This window comes from Pinus tabuliformis, chromosome X (genome assembly GCF_031772625.1).
Source record: "Pinus tabuliformis cultivar Carrire ecotype Pingquan chromosome X, CPIR1, whole genome shotgun sequence".
NCBI classification, from domain to species: domain Eukaryota; kingdom Viridiplantae; phylum Streptophyta; class Pinopsida; order Pinales; family Pinaceae; genus Pinus; species Pinus tabuliformis.
The window spans coordinates 1081770416-1081792223 of record NC_142308.1 but is presented as its reverse complement, the minus strand read 5'-3'; the positions used below and the strand labels follow the sequence as shown (position 1 = coordinate 1081792223).

The following is a 21808-nucleotide window of genomic DNA, read 5'->3' as shown; positions in this document are numbered from 1 at the left end:
GTATTTTTCAAATTTAAGAATGCGATTAAGATAGAATAAAAAAAAGTCGAAATAGAAAATTTCATTAAACAAAAAAGAACAGAAACAGGAGCATACCTAAGTTCCCCACAGTAATTGGGACCAGTCCAAACACCCAATAATGCTGCAACAACCCTTTCCGTCCTTGTAATTGCATCATGAATATTCTGCACAATGTTCCTTAGATGGGGAAGCACTTTCCCACATAAAAGTTCATCCAGGGCAAGCTGCTCCAAAACTGGCATTGCCAAGATCCCTTTCCATAAACCAATGTTCTTTAGCAGTCGAACAGACATACCAAATTTATATGCAGCAATCCGTGCTGCCTGAGATACAGCATTCATAACAGGAATGCTCCAATTTGGCACCTAAGATTCACAATAGGAAAACTAAAATAAGGAATTTACTACATCTAAAACATAAAACAAGCTAACCTCCAGATAACTATTCCTTTCCAAGAAGCTTTGAAACAGGTTACAGTCATACACATGGAACACAATGTTTTATGCAATTTATTCTGCTTCCCTTCTTTACTGATGAACTATTTTTAAGATGTTCAACACCATACAGTCAATTATATTGGAGGAAGAATTCAATATCTGTAAGAACCTCACCTGTAGTTCTGCAACTGCTTCAGCCAAGCGCATTCGAACTGCTGCCAACAATTCTTGCAGCGCCTCATTTGATGGAGGAATGTAGGTCAGAATTACTTGTACTGCAGAAACTGCATTTTTGGTCCCTTTTGTACTCAACCTATCCCAGCAATGTGCAACTTCATGATGCAAAATTGGTAATGCAACCTTCTCCACAAGACCTGGAACAAGGTCTGCATCAGCATCGTCTGGTTCAAAATCGCTGGCATTCTCTGGCATACCATAATCAAAAAGCAGAGCATGCCTGGATGGCAAACCTCGCACTGTATCAGTAATATAAGACAGAAATATATTAAGACAAGCTCACCTTTTATCTACTAGAACCGGTACTATTTAACCATTAGAAAAAACATTTAGAGTCTAGACTCAACAATGCAAAGCAGGAAGTCACATACCATTGCATATTATTCAAATCCGCATCTTCGTATAGTGGATCCCACTTTAGGAGTTCCAACCGTACATATGGGGAGAAAATTGCAGGTGCACTCAAAGACATATAAGCATCACGATACGTTGAGGAGAAGAGCTTCTTCCATCCCTCAAATCTTTCTTTGACAAGAGAAAGTTTTGAGTACTCTTCAGCTGCATCACTAAAAATTTCATCAGCTGTCTGTAACAACTCATCTCGACTAGACTGATAAGCCCTACAGTCACTATCACTTTCATCACTGCTAGATTCCCCCTCTATATGTTGGTTAGCATTGCCATTGGAAGCAAAAGATGCAGCTTTCTTTGAAGCAGAACGAGATCTTCTCTGCTTCCGAGCTTCATCCCTTCGCTTCAAATCTGTTCGCTTCTGTAAGTTCACATCACGACCAAACTCATCTAACTGAGGTGGTAAATTTGATCCCTCTCTTGCAGCTGCAGCAGCAGCTTGTGCTGCTGCAGCAGCTGCAGCAGCAGTGGCTGTACCAGCACCTTTACTAAGGACCAACTTGGCCGCATTGATTGCAGCTTCTACTTCTGCCATTTCATCAGTATCATCAGCTGCCCGTCTTTCTACAATTGCTGTTGCACGCTCTTCATGTAGCCTCTGCATTTGCTCTTCTAGTTCCTCTATATAAGGAGCCTTGTCCTGCAACAAATTCACCAGATGATGCTCAATCCTGAGAAAATTAAAAATTTCATGATTGACAAAATTACTAGCAAATATGCAATATTTTTTTTTCAAGAAAACTTCACAGGGAAACCCCCAGGCACTTTCCTGCATTTTTCAGATTGGTAACCAGTGTAAACCAGGAAATCTCATTTAAACATAATTTTATGATAACTAGAGTACAGTGATAGCATGGCATGTTCAATTGAACAGAGGATACATAATTATCACTATGCCAGGGGAAATTTCAACTAGCAGAACAAGGAGACCCAACGAGAAGCAACAGATATATAAACATCGAGAAAGATCACGTAACCTTTAAAAGGAATTTCAATTTTCTAAAAGCTCTTAAAGGCAAATCAATATTTTACATTAAATCCCTTAAAGAAAGATACAATAGAATTTCATTGCAATGTCAGAGTTGCCGAAAAGATGAATATTCAGACATAGCATTAATAGCCTCCAGAATTACTCCAACCATTGGAGACATGCTCAAATGGATATATAAAATGTGATAACAAATTTTATTCAAGCTGGACTAAAAGAAATCATCTCCATAGTTATGGATATATCAACCAAAGAAAACATCTTCATAGTTATGGATATATCGACCAAAGTTTGAACAGAATATTAAAGGGACGGTGTTACATTGCATGCAGTGTCCAAAACTATCATTTTGATTAGAGATCCATAATTTACCTCAAAAGGGGTGATTGAAATAAAGATACCAAGTTAGAATTTAATGCAGTGCACCATCCATGGATAGATATCCAGATTCCAAACAGAAAGGGAAAATTACATGATAGAGAGTATGTTTCATGTATATATTTCTTTTTTAGCACTGAAAACCGAATTAAAGCTTAGCCCTGTGTACCATCAATAATAGACAGCCAAATAAAAAGAACATATGCTTGGAATGTATTATAGCCAAATGTAAATGGTGAATTAGCTGATTGAGGATAGTGTAAGAAATGTATATGAAGACTTCAAACTATGGAATTTAGCAACAGGCAACATTCCTTGTTATAAATGCAAAATGGAGAATTGTTAAGTTGGAAAGGTTGCATTCTTTATGCATGTAGAAATCTATCGGAATATGGTTAAAAAGACTCTTGTGGGTTCCTGGTACTCTGATATCTAATTTATATATCATCCCATTCCAGCCAGCATATCATAGAGTCTGTTGTATATCTCACCTTAATATTTTATTGGGCATTAGACTATGTACATGAGTTATTCTGCATATATGCTCATAAATAGATTTTGTAATAATGTTCTAGTCACAAACCTTTACAATATTGTATTTCAGAATTTGTAGACGTCCAATTTTATGTAATACAAGCCATATCACTTTTATTAGTAATTTAAACATCATTAAGGATTCTCCCCACTATCACTGTACTCTAGTCATCATAAAATCAAGAATCAAGAAGGAGGTGGATGCTGCCCTAGCATGGGATCAGAATCAAGAAGGAGGAGGAGGTGGACGCTGCCCTAGCGTCTGAGGGAAAGCAGGAGAAACGGAAGAAGAAGGACCTCTCCAAGGTCAAATGCTTCCACTGTGGGGAGCTGGGTCATTATGCGACCCAGTGTCCAAGGAAGAAGAGTCAGGGAGAGGCCTCTGAGACCAAGGCAACGCCAACAAGGGCAGAGAAGGAAGTGGAGACAGACGATGACTATGCCATGAGTTCACACACACCACTTGAGCGAAAGTGGGGAGATATCGAAATGTAGTCAGACGAACTACAGGCGATGAGGGGCAGGATCCTCGAGGTACCCAGCCTCTTGGATTATGCCTTGCTACAAGAGCCCCGAAGAGGAGTAGCAGTACTGGTGGATGTTAGTAGAGACGGATGTGGATGGAGCGACAGAAGGAGCAACAGGATTCCCGGGACAACGTGAGGCAGCAGTGCAAGAAGCATGTGAGTGTTGCACCAATGCAGGATGGCACAAAGAGGTGTGCAACGGTGCGAGATGCATGGAGTTGTTGCAACAACGCAGAGGTCAAAGAGGGAGCACTTGTCAGCGACAGAGGGAGTTTCAGCATCGAGGGCGTCTCTAGCCTGACAAAGATGTTAGAGTTGGGAGATCAGTTACTTACTTCTCAATAACTGGGTTGTAGTGCAGCAGTTAGCAGTGGTAGTGCTATGGGCAGCACAATGCAGCACGATGAGAGGGGTTGCAGTGTAGATGCAACAGTGGCAGTGGTAGGGCCATGGGCAGCAGCACGGATGCAAAGGGAGTTGCAGTACGGATGCAACAGTAGCAATGGCAAGGCCATGGGTAGCAGTACAAGATGCAGCAGTGCAAAGGATGTTGGGCAGCAAGCCTAGCATCAGCACAGGGACCGATCCCAGATGATCAAAGTGATGCTCAGTGAGGAGTATTAATAGAGCACAATCCTCGCTAAGAGGGAGTGTTGATTTGGGGTAGCACCAGATGTGCTCTAGCCACAAAAATTGGTGGAGAGGCTAAGGCACATGAGATCTCCAATACCCAGAAAGGGTTTGGGCAGATTCTAAACAGTTTGGGAGATATTAAAATAATTAATATTTTTAATGGAGTCCCTAAGTTTAGACTTAGGGAAAATAAAATATTAATGTGAATTAATATAAAACTGTGTTAGAATGGTCCAAAAGTCATGGATCAAACTAGATATAATCTTAGCCATTGATTAGGGACTTAATCTCGACCGTTGATTTGTCAACGAGAAAAGTATAAGAGGAGGCTTGAGGGTCACTTGGAGAACACACCAAGAGATCAAGATTTTGACTTTCTGGGGCTGGGTTTGCTGAGAAAATTGAGAGAGTGATCAGAGTTGCAGCTGAGGGGCAGTGAATACAAAAGCAAAGAGGCAGAGATAGCACCAAGAGGATCAGCGCAGTAGTCGGAGAGAGGGACGCAGAACCAGCCAAGGGTTCACGTAGAGCCATCCAAGGCTCATGCAGAGACAACCAGGAGCTGCACAGTGCCTCAGAGGGCCAGCATGAGTGACGCAAAGGGCCAGAGGACTGACACAGTGCCTCCAGAAGCTGACGCGGGTCAAGCCAGAGAGAGGCTGACGCTAGGGTTTCGAGGGGCAAATTGGAGTTATGGAGCTGCCAGAGTGTTTATCCGAGGTTTCAGCCGGAATATCTGCTTCCGAGTAGAGAAGTACTACTGCCAAGATTTTTCTCTGTTGGGTGAGCTGGATTTGGCACCCAAATTGTATTCTAAAACTGCTTAATAAATCAAACCCTCAAATAGTTGCATTGGTTTTCCTGCATTGGGTTTTTCCAAGGACATTAGTCCAAAAACAGCGGTGTCACTTGTGTGTTTGTTTCTATTTCCTTCAGTTGATGATCTGTAATGTGTTGAGCATGTACTTGTATTTATTTCCAGTATTTACATGGTAAATAACTTGTTAATTAACAGAACAAGTAGGCAGGAATAAATCAGTAAAGTGCATGAAGGGTTTCTAACGTGTCAGACTTAGAAATTCCAACACCTTTCGGATTGACGAATGCCCCCACAACCTTCATGAGGTTGATGGACGTCATCTTGCAGCCCTTCACCAACTCGTCTGTGTTGGTATATTTAGACAACATTCTGATCTTCAACCAGAGTTAGGAAGAGCACCTACACCATATTTGACAAGTCCTCCAAACCCTGCGACAAGACAAATTGTGTGCCAATTTGGAGAAATGCACTTTTGGTATGACCCAATTCAATATCTGGGGTACATTATTGATGAGTAGGGTGTGCATGTGAACCCAGCCAAGATACAAGTTATTCAGGATTGGTCAGCCCCAACCACTATAACAAAGCTTCGTAGTTTTCTGGGTCTTGCCAATTTCTATCACAAGTTCGTGTTGGGATTCTCTCATATCACTTGGCCTTTAAGTTGAGTCACTAAGGGCGGAGCAAAAGCAAAGTTCTTTTGGTCCAAATCCCAACAAAAGGCATTTGCCAAGTTGAAGCATCGTCTCTGCTCTGCACTAGTGCTCATTACCAAACCTATAGCAACGGGCAACCATTTGAAATTGAGATAGACACCTCCGACTATGTTATTAGTGCAATTCTTACCTAGCAGGAGCATCTGGTGGCATATCATAGTGAGACACTTTCAAATACAATCCGAAAGTATCTCACTTATGACAAAGAGATGTATTGCATTGTGCAGGCCTGCAGACAATGGAAGCATTACATTTTGGGGAAGGAAACAATCATCCACATAAATAAGCAACCCCTGTAGTTCATACAGACACAAGGAAAGCTGCAGAACGATTGCCATCAGAAATGGTCTACATATCTGCAACGGTTCCATTTGAACATTAAGTACAAGAAGCGCAGCACCAATAATGTTGCACACTGCCTCAGCCGACAGCCCATTATGGCGCTGACCACTGTGCTCGACCCCTATGAACACGAGACTTCAGGATGGCCGCATCTTTACAAAAGTGATACAGAATTCGACACCACATACCAGATGCTCCTAGAAGGCAAGCAAGTTCTAGACTTTCACCTTCAGGGCACACTATTATGCCACCTGGGACACCTCTATGTTCCTTCAAGTGAGCGTGCCAAGATGATTTGGGAGGCACACTACAGTCAAGTCACTAGACATTTTGGGGTAGAGAAAATAGTGGCAGTGTTGCAGAAGTATTTTTATTGGCCAAACCTTCAACAAGATGTTGGGAAGTACATCAAATCTTGCACTGCCTCCGCCATTGCCAAACCTACAATCAAGAAGCAAGTCCCGTATACTACCTTGCATACTCCTATCCGGCCCTGGGAATCCATCTCCATGGATTATATGTCAGGCCTTCCTCTACCAAGCATGGCAACCACTGTGTTTTCGTGGTCGTTGACAGATTCTTTAAGATGGCCATTTTGGCGGCCTGCAAGAGTATCACAACAGAAGCCACTGCCAAACTCTTCTTTGAACGAGTGTAGGTAAACTTTGGGATCTCGCAGTTCATTATCTCAGATCGAGACAGCAGGTTCCTAAGCACATTCTGGTCAAGCCTCTAGTCATTGTTGGATACCAAGCTCACTAAGTCCACGGCCTTCCACCCCCAAATTGATGGCCAAACAGAGGTCGTCAACAGGATGATCGTGCACATCCTGCACATGTACAACTCGAAGCATCCACACACATGGGAAGAAAGCCACTCTATGTCTAGCACAGCTACAACAGAGCTCTCCATAGCTCCACTAGCCACAGCCCCTTTCAGGTGGGGTTGGGATTCCAGCGACTATGTCCCATTGATGTTTCCATACCACTTGCAGCTACGCAAACAAATTCGGCTAATGTCTGATCCGAAGCTGACAGAGCTACCAGCGTCACATTCAGCACATCCACCAGTAGGTCCATGACATATTGGACAGAGCAAATGCTAAGTACAAACAGCGTCATGATCAGCATTGAGTGCACACAAGTTCCAGGTGGGCAACAAAGTTTGGTTACATTTGCAAAGGGAGCGCCTCATTAGGGCCCACCGCAAACTTCGCCCGCTCCATTATGAGCCTTACACCATCACTAAGGTTGTAGGAGACAATGCTTTCGAACTCAACATTCCACCATTCCTTGGTTTGCACCCAGTGTTCAATGTGGACCAATTGTGGCCATACTTTCCCCCTTTGTTGGACACATCAGACATTGCAAAATAGCTCACACCAACAAAACTAAACCCAGACTGCATGGAACAAGTCACAACTAATCAGATCATGGACACGCAAATCAAGAACACTTGCCAATAGAAGATCCAACTGTATCGGGTTGTCAAAACTGGCCAACTCCTGCACTAAGGCAAGTGGCTCACCGAGGACCAAGTTCAGCAAAAATTTCCCCATCACATGGAGGCACTCAACGCAATAAGAACCATTGTTTCTTGGGGGGGCGGAGGGCGACTAATCCAGGTGGATATTGGTGGCCACCCACTTATTCCACTTGGACACCCACTGTTGTTTCTTTTAGTTTCCTTAATTGTAGCACAGTTAACTATTTTTGGTAGTTTTTCAGGTCCTAAACTTCTAGAGCCATTTTAAGGCCCTAAACGACTTTTTTTGGAAAACAAGCAAATGTGAGCCTTCAACTAAGATTTGCAGTGGCAAGTTGTAGTCCTCGGATAGATCTTTCTAATGAGGTATCGTACACATCAAATAAAGATCGTATGCCAAGTTATGACACGAGGAAGTTGATGTACCAATTTACCCAATGGGGCCCACAAACTTTTGCCGCTTCATCTCCTAGGGCTAGGTTTTTAGATGTTTAGGGTTTTCCATTGTTTCTCAATAATAAATAGGCATTGGAGCCTCATTGTAACTAAGTTCAGATGCATGCGCCGTCACATTTCTTCTCAGAGATAGGCTACCATCGCCCGAGCTAGTCTATTTCCATTCTATAGTTAAGCATCTTTTCAGTTCTTTCATATTAATGAAATGAAGATTTATTTCTGTTGCATCTCTGTGTTTATCTTTATATTTGTATTATTTTGCGTTCTTGCATAAGTCTGGATCAGTGGTCTAGTTGGGAGCAAATCAACTAGGGAAGACAAGTCGACGGTCAAGTCGATAGGTCAACAATCAAGTTGGAAGAGCAATTACCTTAATCAAAGTCAATGGTCAGTCAAGCAACTGATAAAAGTCAATAATATGTTAAATTTCCATTGAAGCTAGCACTCGGCACATTATTAACATAGCATATTACAACTCCATCGAATAAATGCAAGACTAAGCTCTTAATGCAATTAGAGGAAGCTAAAATTACACCAATATCAATCACAACTAACACATAGATTCTACCCAATCAACAGTTATTCATTAATAATTCAAAACCTACTTGGGCCCCCATCTTGGGATAATGGCCCAACTAAAGAAGAAACACTTGCAATATACCTTGGATTTGATCCAACAGAGAAAGCCCTATATCTATCCTTGATCTTCTTGTTGATCTAAATCTCCTATGTTGCACCCTTGTACCTTCCTTGGACCCAACACACTTGAGTGTCACACTCCTCACTTAAGAAAATATCTCTCAATCGCTAGTGTCGTTGCATGTGTCGTTCTCCTCTTTTAGCCTTGCTTACATTGAGCTAAATACCTAACCCTACTCTCCAAAATGATTGACAGCTAAGTTTAGATCTCACCTCACTTGAGATCGGTAGTTGAAATTCAAACATAATCACTAAAGTAAATTACTTTACTTTTCATGAGTTTCCTTATAGCTCAATAGCCAACATAATAATTATGTTTTTTTCCTAAGTTAGACTTAGGCTAAGTTACAATAACAACTTGCTCACACTTGAGCAGATGTCACTTAGGCGTGTTGGTTGGAGCAGTTGAAGGGATCACAATCAAGCAAAAGTGGGCCAAAGCAGAGAGTCAACTTAGACTAGTGGTTGACTAGTGGTCGAAAGAGAATCGACTACAATCGAGAATTATAAATCCCGAGATCCCCGAGATCTCATCCAATGATCTTTAGCCACATGTACTAATTTGAGATGCTTCGAATTATGGTTTACCTATGCCTTCAAATAGAGCATGATGTAAGGCCGATGAGATGCTAAAAGCAAAGAGATTAAGATGAATGCATTAGCCTTAGGTGTGGACTAAGGTCAACATTCATTATAGATTGGTTATAATATTCAATTGAGAATATAAAAGTTGTGGAGCTTAATGATTTGTCGGTTTTCTCCATTAAAGGTTTCCAAATCTATGTGTTATGTAATTCTTTATGATGTGCCATTGTTTATTTTCTGATCTTTAAGTTCTTTCATGATTTTCAAAGGTTTATGTAAATTGAGCTTCTAATCTAGTTTATATGTCTAGTTGTCATTGTATTTGGACTTTTTGCATCTATATTGTAAATCAAGTGTCTTAAGCCCAACATCTAGTATTGAAGCTCATTTGGCTACTTTTGTTGGAGAGGAACGTCTCCACTATCAAAGGTTGAGGATCTTTAACGTGGATCTGTTCAAGATTGTCATTCTTGATCAATATCAAAAATAAACCTATTTGAGTGGGAGTATTAAGATATAACTTCAATTAAAGAAGCATGGGTAGCAACACAAGAATTGAGATTGTGAAGTTCAACAACCAAAAAATTGAGCTTTGGAAGCTTAAAATAGAGGAAAGAACAATGGATCATTGTGCATCTCGAAACACCTCCAACTAAATGTCGACAAAGGATTGGGAGAAACTCCAAAAAAAATGAGTATGATTCAACTTTGTCTTGCAAATTCAGTGTTGTTGAATGTCTCCGGGGAAGACACTAGCAAGAAACTATGAGATAACTCAAAATCACTAATAAATAAGTTGTTTCTTTGGAAGAAACATACTTTCGGAGGATGGGAGAGAAATTATTGAGTGTTGGTGTCTTTGTTACAAAAGAAGAAAAATGTATCAGTTTGTTGTGTTCTTTGCGAAATTCATGGTATAGTCTAGCCATAACACAAATAAATTCATATCTACATGAATACTCATAGGAATCAGATGATCCTACACCTCTCGATGAGAGGGATCCAAGAAAAATATCAGCTGCCATAAATAAGATGACCCACATGGAGTTTGGCCCTAGTTGCCAATTTTAACACTCCCTCTCAACTAGGGAGAACTCCATCTATTGATCCTTCTGTCAGACTGTACTATCTTTGCCATCAGTGCCTTGCACTGCTCTGCTCTGCTGAACCATGAAGAAGAATTGATCGAGAATGCCTCGTACCATTCTCTACTGACCCGAAGTCAGTCCCATATGAAGAGAGTGTGTCATACCACTCTTACTGATCCCAATCAATTCCAAAAGAGAGTGAGTTATGTCACTCTTATTGACCCGAAGTCAGTTTCATTGATCCTAGATAAATATCACAAGAGAGTGTCTCAAACCACTCATACTGACCCGAAGTCAGTTTCATTGATCCTAGATCAATATCAAGAGTGTCTCAAATCACTCATACTGACCCGAAGTCAGTTTCATTAATCCCAGATCAATATCAAGAGAGTGTCTCAAACCACCCATACTGACCTGAAGTCAGTTTTATTGATCCCAGATCAATATCAAGAGAGTGTCTCAAACCACTCATACTAATCCCAGATCAGTTCCAAGAGAGAGTGAGCTATATCACTCTTACTAACCTGAAGTCAATTCCAATTGATCCCAGATCATGTTGGTCATCCTAGCATAGGTAGTACAGTAGATACACAATGTGTCCATCGGTACTACTATGGTCCCTAACCCCATTTCCCTACTCATTGGCCAAATGAGAGGTACTTCCCATGAGTCCCAGACTGCATGGGTTGGATACCTCAATAGGAGAACCACTCATCCTGTCCATAAGTCGCCACGAGGTATCACAGGGGAAGGTTGAACCATTCACCCTGTACACAGCGCACCACCAGGGGAGGGTGAGTCGCCCTATTGTCACTTGTTGCTCCAAGAAGTACCCCAAGCCCGCCGGAGCTCCCAAATCTCAATGCATGCATCATACAGGACTTGCATAAGAGGGTCTCTCAACGACTCCAAGTCATTCTGAAAAGTCACAAATTTGACCTTTCCTCGAGGCTTCGACAGAATGTCTACGACCTACGCATCAGTCCCAATGCGATGGAGCCTTCTTGCTCATCGATGTACCATATCCCAGATAAAGTGGTACCTGATGTCTATATGTTTGGAGCAATCATAACACACGGGATTCCTCAACAATCAAATCCCCCTCTGGTTGTCACAGAAGGTCACGATGGTATCCATCATGTGTCAAACAGCTCACTGAAGAGCTTTTGTAACCAGGCAGCTTCACACAAGGTCATACTCGTAGCTATGTATTCGGTCTCAGCGGTGCTCAAATCAACTGTCTTCTGCTTCCTGCTCATCCAGGATATCTAGCAGAACCCAAAGAGAACTAGCACCAAGAAGTGCTCTTGCGATCCTCCACACTGCCTGCTTAATCAACATCAGAATAATCATGCAGCTTCACATTTCCGACGGTGTATCTCAATCCATGAGAGATTGTGCCCTGAAGATATCTCAAATGATTCTTGGCATCAATCCAGTGAGACTCAACCAAATATGAGCCCAACATGCTAACTGCAAAACATATATCCAAACGGAAGTTCACCAAGAACATCAATGCGAATGAGTTTATGAAACTCAGAGGCATTTCCCAAATCTGGTCCGGCATTACTACCACATAACTTCTAAAATTAAGCTCCATCGTGGTAGTCACGGGCTTGCAGTTCACCATTCCAAATCCGGAATCCAACTCCCTCTTATTTTTGCAAATGAGAGCGTATGCACCTGTCAGAAAGAGGTCATCCTCAAAAGGTGCCAGTATGAGAGGTCTATCATCCACAACCTTCAAGCAATGGTTTGGATCAACTTCACTCCTAGTGAATCTCAACTTCATCAGATAGCTATCAATCCTCTCATATCAAGCCCGGGGTGTTTTTCTTCAAGCCATAGAGGTCTTTCTTCCACCTGCATACATGAGATTCCCGATCATGAATCTCAAACCCCTCGAGTTGTTCCAAACTTGTGGACCTGCTACATGAGGGGGATGGTCCCCTTGTAAGCTTTTCCTTCGGTACATCTCGGACATGTACCTTCATGCTCTTTATGAATTTAGGCATCCTTGTCACCATCTAACTCACATTGGGTGAGGCCCCATAATAAGTAGACCTCTGGTGCTATAGACGAGATGTGTCAACTGACATGGTTCCCAATGGACTTCCTGCAGGCTACAACTTGATACAAATTGCCAACCCTGAACCCATGAGCAAAAGCATCTTTGAAAATTCTATTTTCAAACACATACCTTTCCATCGATGAATGCCACCCGGAAACCTTTGATTTCCATTGCCAAAATGGACACCAAGTTCTTCTTGCGATCAAGTACATAAAGAGATTCTTATAAATAAATCGAGATACCCTCATTCAATTGAGAGGTAACATTCCCTTACCCTTTCCGAGATAGGTGGCATTGACTCCAAGTATAATCCCATGATTGTTTCCATCTCTACCAAATTAGAGAGTGCATCCTTCTATCCGATGAAGTGCCTTGAAGCACTACAATCAATAAGCTTGATTCCCAAAGAGTGTGGAGGAGAGGGCCAATATAAGATAATGCTTCTTTATCTTATCAAAACAAGATTTGATTCTTCATACCTGGGATTCCTTGCTTTGTTTGAAAAGTCAACTATTTTTTTGATGACCTGCATTATCTGTCATTCCTCCGCTCATTGAAGATGTCCCTGGAATGATTGTTATCTTCATCAAGTGATGTGTCCCTATCATTCGAACACTCCTTCACATAATGGTCGAACTTATTGCAAGCAAGGAATCTGCCTTTCCTTCCACCCTTAGATCTAGACTTCCAATTGAAGTGATCTTTAGGTAAGCCATCAGAAGCTTCCGCTACGCCATTTTGATAATATTCTCTGCTTAGACTTCACCCTTGGTGAATTTGAAGAGGGATGAGGAATCCATTGAGCCTTTCGTCCTTTCCCAACTGTCTTCGGTGATTGCTCTTTCACTCTTGCTTGGGCTTTGTCTTCACCTCAGCTCTGATACCATGTTAATTTTAGGTATGTTCTATGCTTAGAGCAATTTATTTCAATTTTCACAGTAGGCTCAATATCTTTTCCAGATTAGCAATCACATCAGCATAATAGTAAATTGCAGATTGAACATAAACATAAATCGCAAAAGACTAGCCAAGACAAGAGGACACAAGATGTGGCGCTAGCCAGGGCTAGCCAGGGACAAACCCCAATGTGGGGAAACCCTTGACCAATTCTTCTTATATGTTTCTTCAATAGTTCAGCAGAGAGAGAGAGATAGTACATATACAACAAAAGTCAACACTTTGACTTATCTAAATAAGAGCATAGTACATCTCTAAGAAGATGATACATGAGGTAGGTGAACTCAGTTGAAGACATGCTGCTTCAACTGATTCTCCAAGGTGACTCCATCACCTATCATTGTGTTGCACCTCATCATCATGCTGCACTTCACTGTGCTGCACCATGTTGCACCCGTCATCACTATGTTGCATCTCATCATGCTTCATTAATCATGACTATACCCATCACTGTACTGCTACACTATGCTGAGCTCTTCATTGCACTATGATGCACCCAAATGCATGTTGCAATACCTCATCATCCTGGTGCTGCAATACATTCTTGCTGCTGCTATATGTCCATCATTACCATGCTGTCCCATTGTTGCACCAATGTCCAGCAACACTGATCTACACCATGCTTATGCATTGCTGCTCCTATGTGCACTATGCTGCACTGTACAACATGCTATGCATTGCTGCTCCTATGTGCACTATGCTGCACTGTACAACATGTACTCACACTGTACATCATGTACCCATTGCTGCTCAACAAACTGATCCAAAACAGGTCAAATCTTTGACCCAACACACGACACAACTGCTGCTCCAAGTCTGCTGTACTGCTGTCCCTGGTTAGGGCATGTGCATGCTGCAACAACCCTTAAATACCTACACAAACAGTCTCCCTTTTGCTGCGGCCTAGTCTTGAAGAGGTGCTGGCACCCTTCTCTGTTGTCCTGGGCATAGATAGCCCCTAAACAGCTCCACGCTGCCCTCCAAAGAGAGTTAGGACCTGCGGCCCACCTACAGCACCATATGCTGCCCTCCAAGAATTCTGCACCCAAGACACCTCCAAGCAGGCTGAACCAGCCTCTCCTTGCCTCGGCCCTATAGGGAGCTGTCTTGGCCTCCCCTCACAGCAATTTGGCCCTCAAACATACCCTAGAAACAGCCCTAAAACACCACGTTCTTCTGTCCCTCTTTGCTGCAGCTAGGGCATGATAGACCTGCGGCTAGGGCAGCGAGCATAGGCCTCTTTCACTGTGTTAATGCTAGGACTGCGGCTAGGCATCCTTTAGGCAGCATATAGGGCAGGCTGGGGCAGCGTATAGAAGCAGGGATCTTCTCTCTTGGACTGCGGGTAGATCATCCTCTTTAGGACTGCAGCTAGGGCTTCATCTTCCTAGATTTCTCTTCCACTAAAACCCAAAACAAGTGGAGAGAAATCAAGAGTGAAGTATGTGTACTAATGACTCTCATGCCACCTCCTTTTATACTAAAACATTGAGCACACGTGGGGGTTATTTAGGTGTTGGCCAACCTTGACGAATTGTCCCATAACACAAATAAATTCATATCTCATAAATACTCGTCGGAATCAGATGATCTTTAGATCAATCCTACACCTCTCGATGAGAGGGATCCAAGAAAAATATCAGTTGCCATAAATAAGATGACCCACATGGAGTTTGGCCCTAGTTGCCAATTTTAACATAAAGTAATAGATAATGAGCGTCATGAGAGATTAATAAATGGGTAGGGGAAAGCGAAGGTAACAAACCCACCCATTATCATACTGTATAAATACTTATAAAGCTAAATGTAAAGCAGTCGGAGGACCTTCCCACCTATATCTAAGTATTTTTATGTGACTGATGTAATGTAGTTGGTTTCCCACCTATATCTAAGTTTTTTGTTTTGGTTACAACAATAATTGCCAGATAGAAGGTGTTTATGTGATACAATACACAAAACAGAATTGGGAAGAATGAAACTGTTTACACGAGAGTTTACAAATATTTTAACACTAGTCATCAAAAGAAAAACCACAAGCATTGGTCTGATTTCCAAACAGTTTGCAGTGGCATAAAATCCTAGTTCTCTGAATGAGCTATTAAAATACCATAAAAGTCATCAAATTTACCTTTAGAAATTCACATATAACAGCAATAAAATCACGGAACTTCTGCATGAAAACATATTTCTCCCCAGCAGACGCTAAAGACTTCTCCAGAACAGTAATGTTCATTAAGGACGCGGACAGATTCTCATCAGCCCTATGCAAATCAGCCTGAGTCCTTCCCTGGGTTTCCTTCATATCAAAACAAAAAAATACAAATATTTAAATTAGCCACAAAGAATAGATATATAATTCTCGAATCTACAGCAAAGGATAAAAAAAAAAAACTCATATCACTCCAAGTAACTTTCATCATTAGTTTTAAAAGGCAATGAATATATAACTAACCACAATATCACTTATGAGGTCTTGAGTGCTATGTTTTGCTAACAGTGGAAAGACACTTAAAAAATTGACTTGATAAATATTAACATCAATTTATTAAATAAAGAAGACTGATCTGTCAACCAAAAACCATCCAGCCAGCCATCCCTTTGCCACATGATCCTCCATGAACTAATTGCTAACAGTGAAAAGACACTTAAAACATTGACTTGATAACTACTAACATCAATATATTAAATAAAGAAAACTGGTCTGTCAACCAAAAACCATCCAGCCAGCAATCTCTTTGCCGCATGATCCTCCATGAACTAATCCAATACAACCACTGGAAAGATAAAAGGCATCCATTTTGCATGCATTGTTATGGAAGAATTAAAATCTTATAATAAAAGTTGGAACAATTGAGTTCATTGATTCTTAATTAGTCCTAACTTCTAAGTCAACTATAACTTTCATGAATGAATGATAGGAGACAACCTCTGATTTTCCTTCAAGGGAATTAAGACATTTAGGTCACTGCAACACAGGATTCTGGGAGGGAAATAACCAAAAAAAATTGCAGGGAAGGATCAACCATTTTTTATATAGAAAGCAGCAGAGATAGGTCAAACTTTTTTAAAGTGAGAAGTATAGGCATTGAAGCAGGAAAGACACTACAATCAAGCCACTAAAAGCACTAAAAACTAACTGATTCCCCATAAAAAGCAGGGACAGAGCAGTACATGAGCACCAACCATGGAAGATTTGATGGAATCTCAACATGGCTAAGGAGAACCATCACCTACTTACTTTGTTGATCCCTGAATCCAGTGCATGGCATGAACGAAGTTGAGTACTTCTGAAGTATTGACGCTGCAATTACATCGATCTTGAACTAAATATGTTTACGATGTGTGACAACAGTGTGCACCATAAACTGGAAACTTTTGTACTAATAACCATAACTAGTTACATCTACTATTAAAAAAATATATATTTAAATTTTGTGTTTTTGGACAAATTTGAATTGCCATGGGGTGGGGGGTTACTACATCTGTTATCGGAGCAAAATTTATAAATCAAAAAGGTTCCCCTAGTAAGGCATCAATGCATAAAAGGAAATGCAAGCTGCCTAAACCTAAGCAGAAAACAAACTCTGAGAATGAAAAGCACCACAAATTCACCCGAACCCCATGGCTGCCCTCACAATATGACAGAGAGATCATATAACAAACAAAAGAAACCCTAATCCACCTCCCTTCCTGCCAGTTTCGATGAGGAGATTCATTCTTTCGATTCACTTGATGCGTATTATTGTTTGTTTACACACTCCCATCATCAACACCGACATGGGATGAAAAAATGATGTAGTCATGCAGATTTAACTTCGTGAATTTCAAATTCAGATCCCCTCATTAGTGGCCTCAGAGAGAATTTGGTTTGACAGGGGCTTGCAGAGACTGGTGAATTAATTAGGATACAATATTTGATAAGCAAAAGTACAAAAAAATGTGTATTAAATGATGTCTTCTTAGATGCAAGTTTATTAAATTAGCACAGATCCATCTTAACCCCAGATCTATCAGCCATCCAGAGGGGTCAGATCTCTCGAGGTGAAAACCTCATTTTGAGTGCAAAAATTGAGGAAAGGTTTGCACCTAGAGTCATATGATCCTCATGATGCTCGACAGATGCGGGGTTAAGATGAATCTATGTTGATCCTTTATAATCATTTATTAGATATAAACTCCACATCTCTATATACAGAAATACTCACGTTTATAATCCAATTAAAACCCTAGTAATACATATAGCTACATATATATGGGCATGGCATTTTTCTTTGATAAGTATTAAGTTTTTATGTATTTATTAGCTAAAATGAAGTTCTAAAATATCATGTTTAAAAATATGAATCATCATTATTCTAATTTATATGGTAAGATGGATCTATTTATATTTTTATATATTTCATATCTCTATATAGAAATTGAAATATTCTTATTTTTAATTCTATTAAAAACATCATAACACATATAGCTTCACACATATGGGCATGACATTTTTCTTTAACATGTTTTATTAGTAAAAACAAAATTGCAATATAATAAAGTGAATTGATCAAGCTTATTATTTTTATTATTAATTTTACTACTACTTTTATTACTTATTATTTTTATTATTACTTTTACCACTGCTTTTATTACTTTTTACTCTTTATTTATTTTTTAATTAAATAAGCCTGATGTTTTATTATTATTATTATATGATTTAATGCTTAACTAGCCCATCTCCCCCCTTCCATTCCCCTCAATGTATGTAATGTAAATGTAGCCAACATTTTCCCATGCTGGGCTGTAGAGCATATCTCTGCTCAACCAGTGGCATATACCTTGCTGAGGATGTTGGTGATATCATAGTTTTAAAATTCGGCCGATTCGAAACGGAAACGGTCAAGTTGATCCGTTTCAATGCCCAGAAATGTGACTAGGTGGAGGAAACGGTTCAGGAGGCCGAGCCAGCCATGACTTGGCCAACTTGGCCGTTTCCGTATGACTCGGCCGAGTCATAACCTGCGGCCCGTAACCCCATCAAAACAGCGATTTGTCATTTTTTTAATGAAATTTTGAAGTGTTTGCTGATTGGTTTGGACTCCAAGGTGTTTTCTAAATTAGTTAAATGCTATTTGGGGTCCATTCCCCTCTCCTAGTATTGATATGCTATTCAAATTTCATGGTAATATTAAATTCTTAAAGTAAAAGGATGAAAATGAAGTACTTAAATTTTTAACATTACCATGAAATGACTCAGGATGTTTGAGAGTGGTTCCGGCCTCATTGGATTTCATATGGAGAAAGTAGAATTTTAGATTTCATTCAAAATCCAGCAAACTTATCAGTTTTTCAGGATTTCAGGATTGGAGGATTGCAATGTTTCCATTGAATTTTGTCATGTATTAAGGTATGGAACTCGTATTTAATCAAGAGCACCAATCCCTCTATGTACCTTGATGTTAGTGACATTGGTTGTTGAACTCCTCTGGGATTTGCTCCCAAACCAAGAGCTTCTGAAAATGTCACTCCCGCTCCCGTTTTCTCTCGCTCCCCACTTTCGCTCCCGCTCCCAAGTAACACTGAGCCAGATGATGTTGGCAACTCTAGCAGTAGCCAGTAGTACTGGTCACAGACTTTTGTTGTAGAGGCCATTTATAGCCTCCTTGATTATGTGTTTTTGTTTTGATCTCTATATCATCATCGTGTATGTATTGGACAGTGCACTAGGTGCCATTTTGATATAATGGATATATTCATGAGCCTACTTTGATCATATGTTGTCTTCTATCTATATTCTAATGCTGTGTGTTTGGAAACATGAATGAAAATCTTTAAAATTATGTGTTTTTATAAAAAATAAATATTTAATGTATTTTTTAGCACCACAGAGTCATTGAAATCGAGCCGACCGAGTCGATGAAATCGAGCCAACCAAGTCGATACCGAGTCGGAGTCGACCCTCGGCCGAGTCGGAGTCGGAGTTTTAAAACATTGGTAGTATGACTACCAAAGACCCAACCCAGAGATTACTCAAGCACTTGCTGGTATGCCTTACAGATCATTGAAAATACATTTAGTTTACTGGAGTTTACTGAAAGTTTAACAGGTTTCCAAGAAAATTATACAAACACTAAATTGACTTATTTTAATATATCTATAGTGTTAGATGATCCTGAATTTTCTATTTTCTGCATTATCTACTATGAAGGAAATGATGAGAACGATAGCTTGTAACTTGTTGCTTGGTTTGCAAGCCATACACCAAGGTTCCGATCTAGGGAAGGTCCTCATTCCCAGTGGCAGGTACAACTCCGAATTTTGGTGGAATAGCTAACCCATCATGCCGTTTGAGTACATGATTGTTGGTAAGTTTATTCTTCCGACGAACTCATGAAGCATCACTTCACAAGCATATCAAAAAAAATGGAGAAATTCAATAAAGCTAACTTACCCTGAGCCTCTGAAGACTTTCCTGTAAAGCTCGAGTTGCAACTTCAGCATGCTGGGAAAGCGACATCACTTCAGCGCTCCGGCTTCCATCAATAGGCCAATGTGGCGGCGGGACAGCTGCATAAGCGCTCCCTGCATATCCAACCGTTGGAGACACCTGAAATGAACCGGGCGCGGAAGTGGAAGCCGGGGCCGAGACTCCGGCCGCGGGCGCTTGCGGAGCCGTCCCCCTGTTTGAAGCATCATCTACTCGCTTTCCAAAACCCTTTCTAAACTGCTCTTCTTCCCATCTCTTATCTTCATCGTCCTCATCTTCATCACCGTGTTCTCTGTCTACTCTCAAGCTCAAATTACCTGTCCCCCGTTCCAGTGACTCAAAAACCCCTTTCTTAAGGTCGCTGGGCTTGTCCCCCAGCATTGCAAGCCTGCCATGAATCTCAACTTCGTCGTCGCTGGAGTCTGCTCCGTCCTTCAATAATTCACCGCCGCCATGGACAGACATCCGAGCACCATCCAAAGGAATATAATCCGGGGCGGCTCGGGCCTTCCGCAGTCTCTCGCGTTTGGCCCTAATAGCATTTATGGTCGCCTGGTCGGGAATTCCTACGTCATCCGTGTCGATGCCCTTCAAACCTAAACTGTCCTCTACATTATCCTTTTCCGGTCTAAATTTTTCGTCCTTCAATTTTTCCTCATTTAATCCCAACCCGTTGCCCTCGCCAGACGGCTTGACTAAACCCTTCAACACAACCACGGTCTCGGAGGGCTTATTACTCTCGGCCAGGGGTTGAGGTTTCGAACCCCCTAGGCTCTTGGTATTTTTCTGCAACTCCAGAAGCTTTTCTTTGGTGTACTCACCCGCCTGGGGCTGGACATTCGAGGTAATTGCAGGCACCGTGGGTGGCGCGCTCCGGTCCTTTGACGGGGCAATCTTGTGCGCAGAACCGTGGGCTACACCGAGCCCCGTTTTCTTTTTCGTTTTCTGGAAACCCTGCTCTGTTCCGCCATCTTCATCGGCGTCGAAGCTCAGGAGGTTCCGAGGCGGCAGCGGCCTGGATGATGTCTGTTTTTGTTTGGGTTTGTCCTTCCTAGCTATTCCGTCGTCATCAGCGAAGCTGAGGAGATTCGAACCCTGAGCGGGCCTGTTCGAAGGCTTTTGCTTGCTTGGCTTCTGGGTTTTGCTGGGCAATGGCTTGATGACCAAATTTTCGTTGCCATTGCCATTGGCATCCTCCTCCTCGTGATCTTCGGCTCGACGCCTGAAATTTTTAGCCTTGCTGTTCATCCTACGAACGAGCAGCCAGCCCTGACACGCTATGCCCACCACCACCAACTGCCAAATCTTTAAGCCCCTGCTCCAATTCGTATTTCTTGCGAATTAATGGAAGTGAAACAAACTTCGTGAGACTTTGATCAAGGAGACATGATAACAAGTTTGGAAAACCAAACAGATGTAACAGAGCAACCCTGTTTAAATAACCTTGCTTTTGCAACACAATTAAAATTTGCTTTTGCGTTATTTATTTGATTTATTTTTAAATAGTGGCGAAACCTATCAAAATTTAGTTACGCGTTATTATTGTGAATTAGTATTATTTAAAGAAATTCATGTTAACGTGCCAACTGGTTTGTTTGTAGGGTGTTGTTTTTCACGGGTAGATTAACTTATTTTTTTAACTCTGCCAAAAAACAGCTTCTAACTACGCAAACGTATTTTTAAATTATATTCTAGAAATTTATTTACAATGATTATTTACTTAAATCATATTTTTAAACCAATTTAAAATCTATCTATATTCATTATTAGTCCCTGCCGGGGACTATAAGCGATCGATAGATCGCTGACTTTGGGTTGACCGCGGCGATTTTTGCAAATATTTCGCATTTTTCCTAAGTTGAACTAAGGTTTACGGGGCGGAAGGGATTGGGGGTCTTATTACGCGCTTCGCATGGATCGAGGCGAATGGCACGTGGCGCGCGTGAGGGGCACG

General features: G+C 41.2%; 1 protein-coding gene across 1 annotated transcript in view; it reads right to left on the bottom strand.

Moving 5' to 3' along the window:
* Positions 1-21285, bottom strand: part of LOC149143581 (transcriptional repressor ILP1-like) — a 48588-nt gene extending 27303 nt beyond the window's left edge. The window contains exons 1-5 of the mRNA XM_089446818.1: positions 19819-21285; positions 15514-15681; positions 1067-1746; positions 633-915; positions 97-386 (exon numbers count right to left, since the gene is read on the bottom strand). Of these exons, the coding sequence (XP_089302944.1) occupies positions 97-386; positions 633-915; positions 1067-1746; positions 15514-15681; positions 19819-21102 (2705 nt within the window). The 5' untranslated portion in view covers positions 21103-21285. The remainder of the gene's footprint in view (positions 1-96; positions 387-632; positions 916-1066; positions 1747-15513; positions 15682-19818) is intronic.
* Positions 21286-21808: the final 523 nt, after the last annotated feature.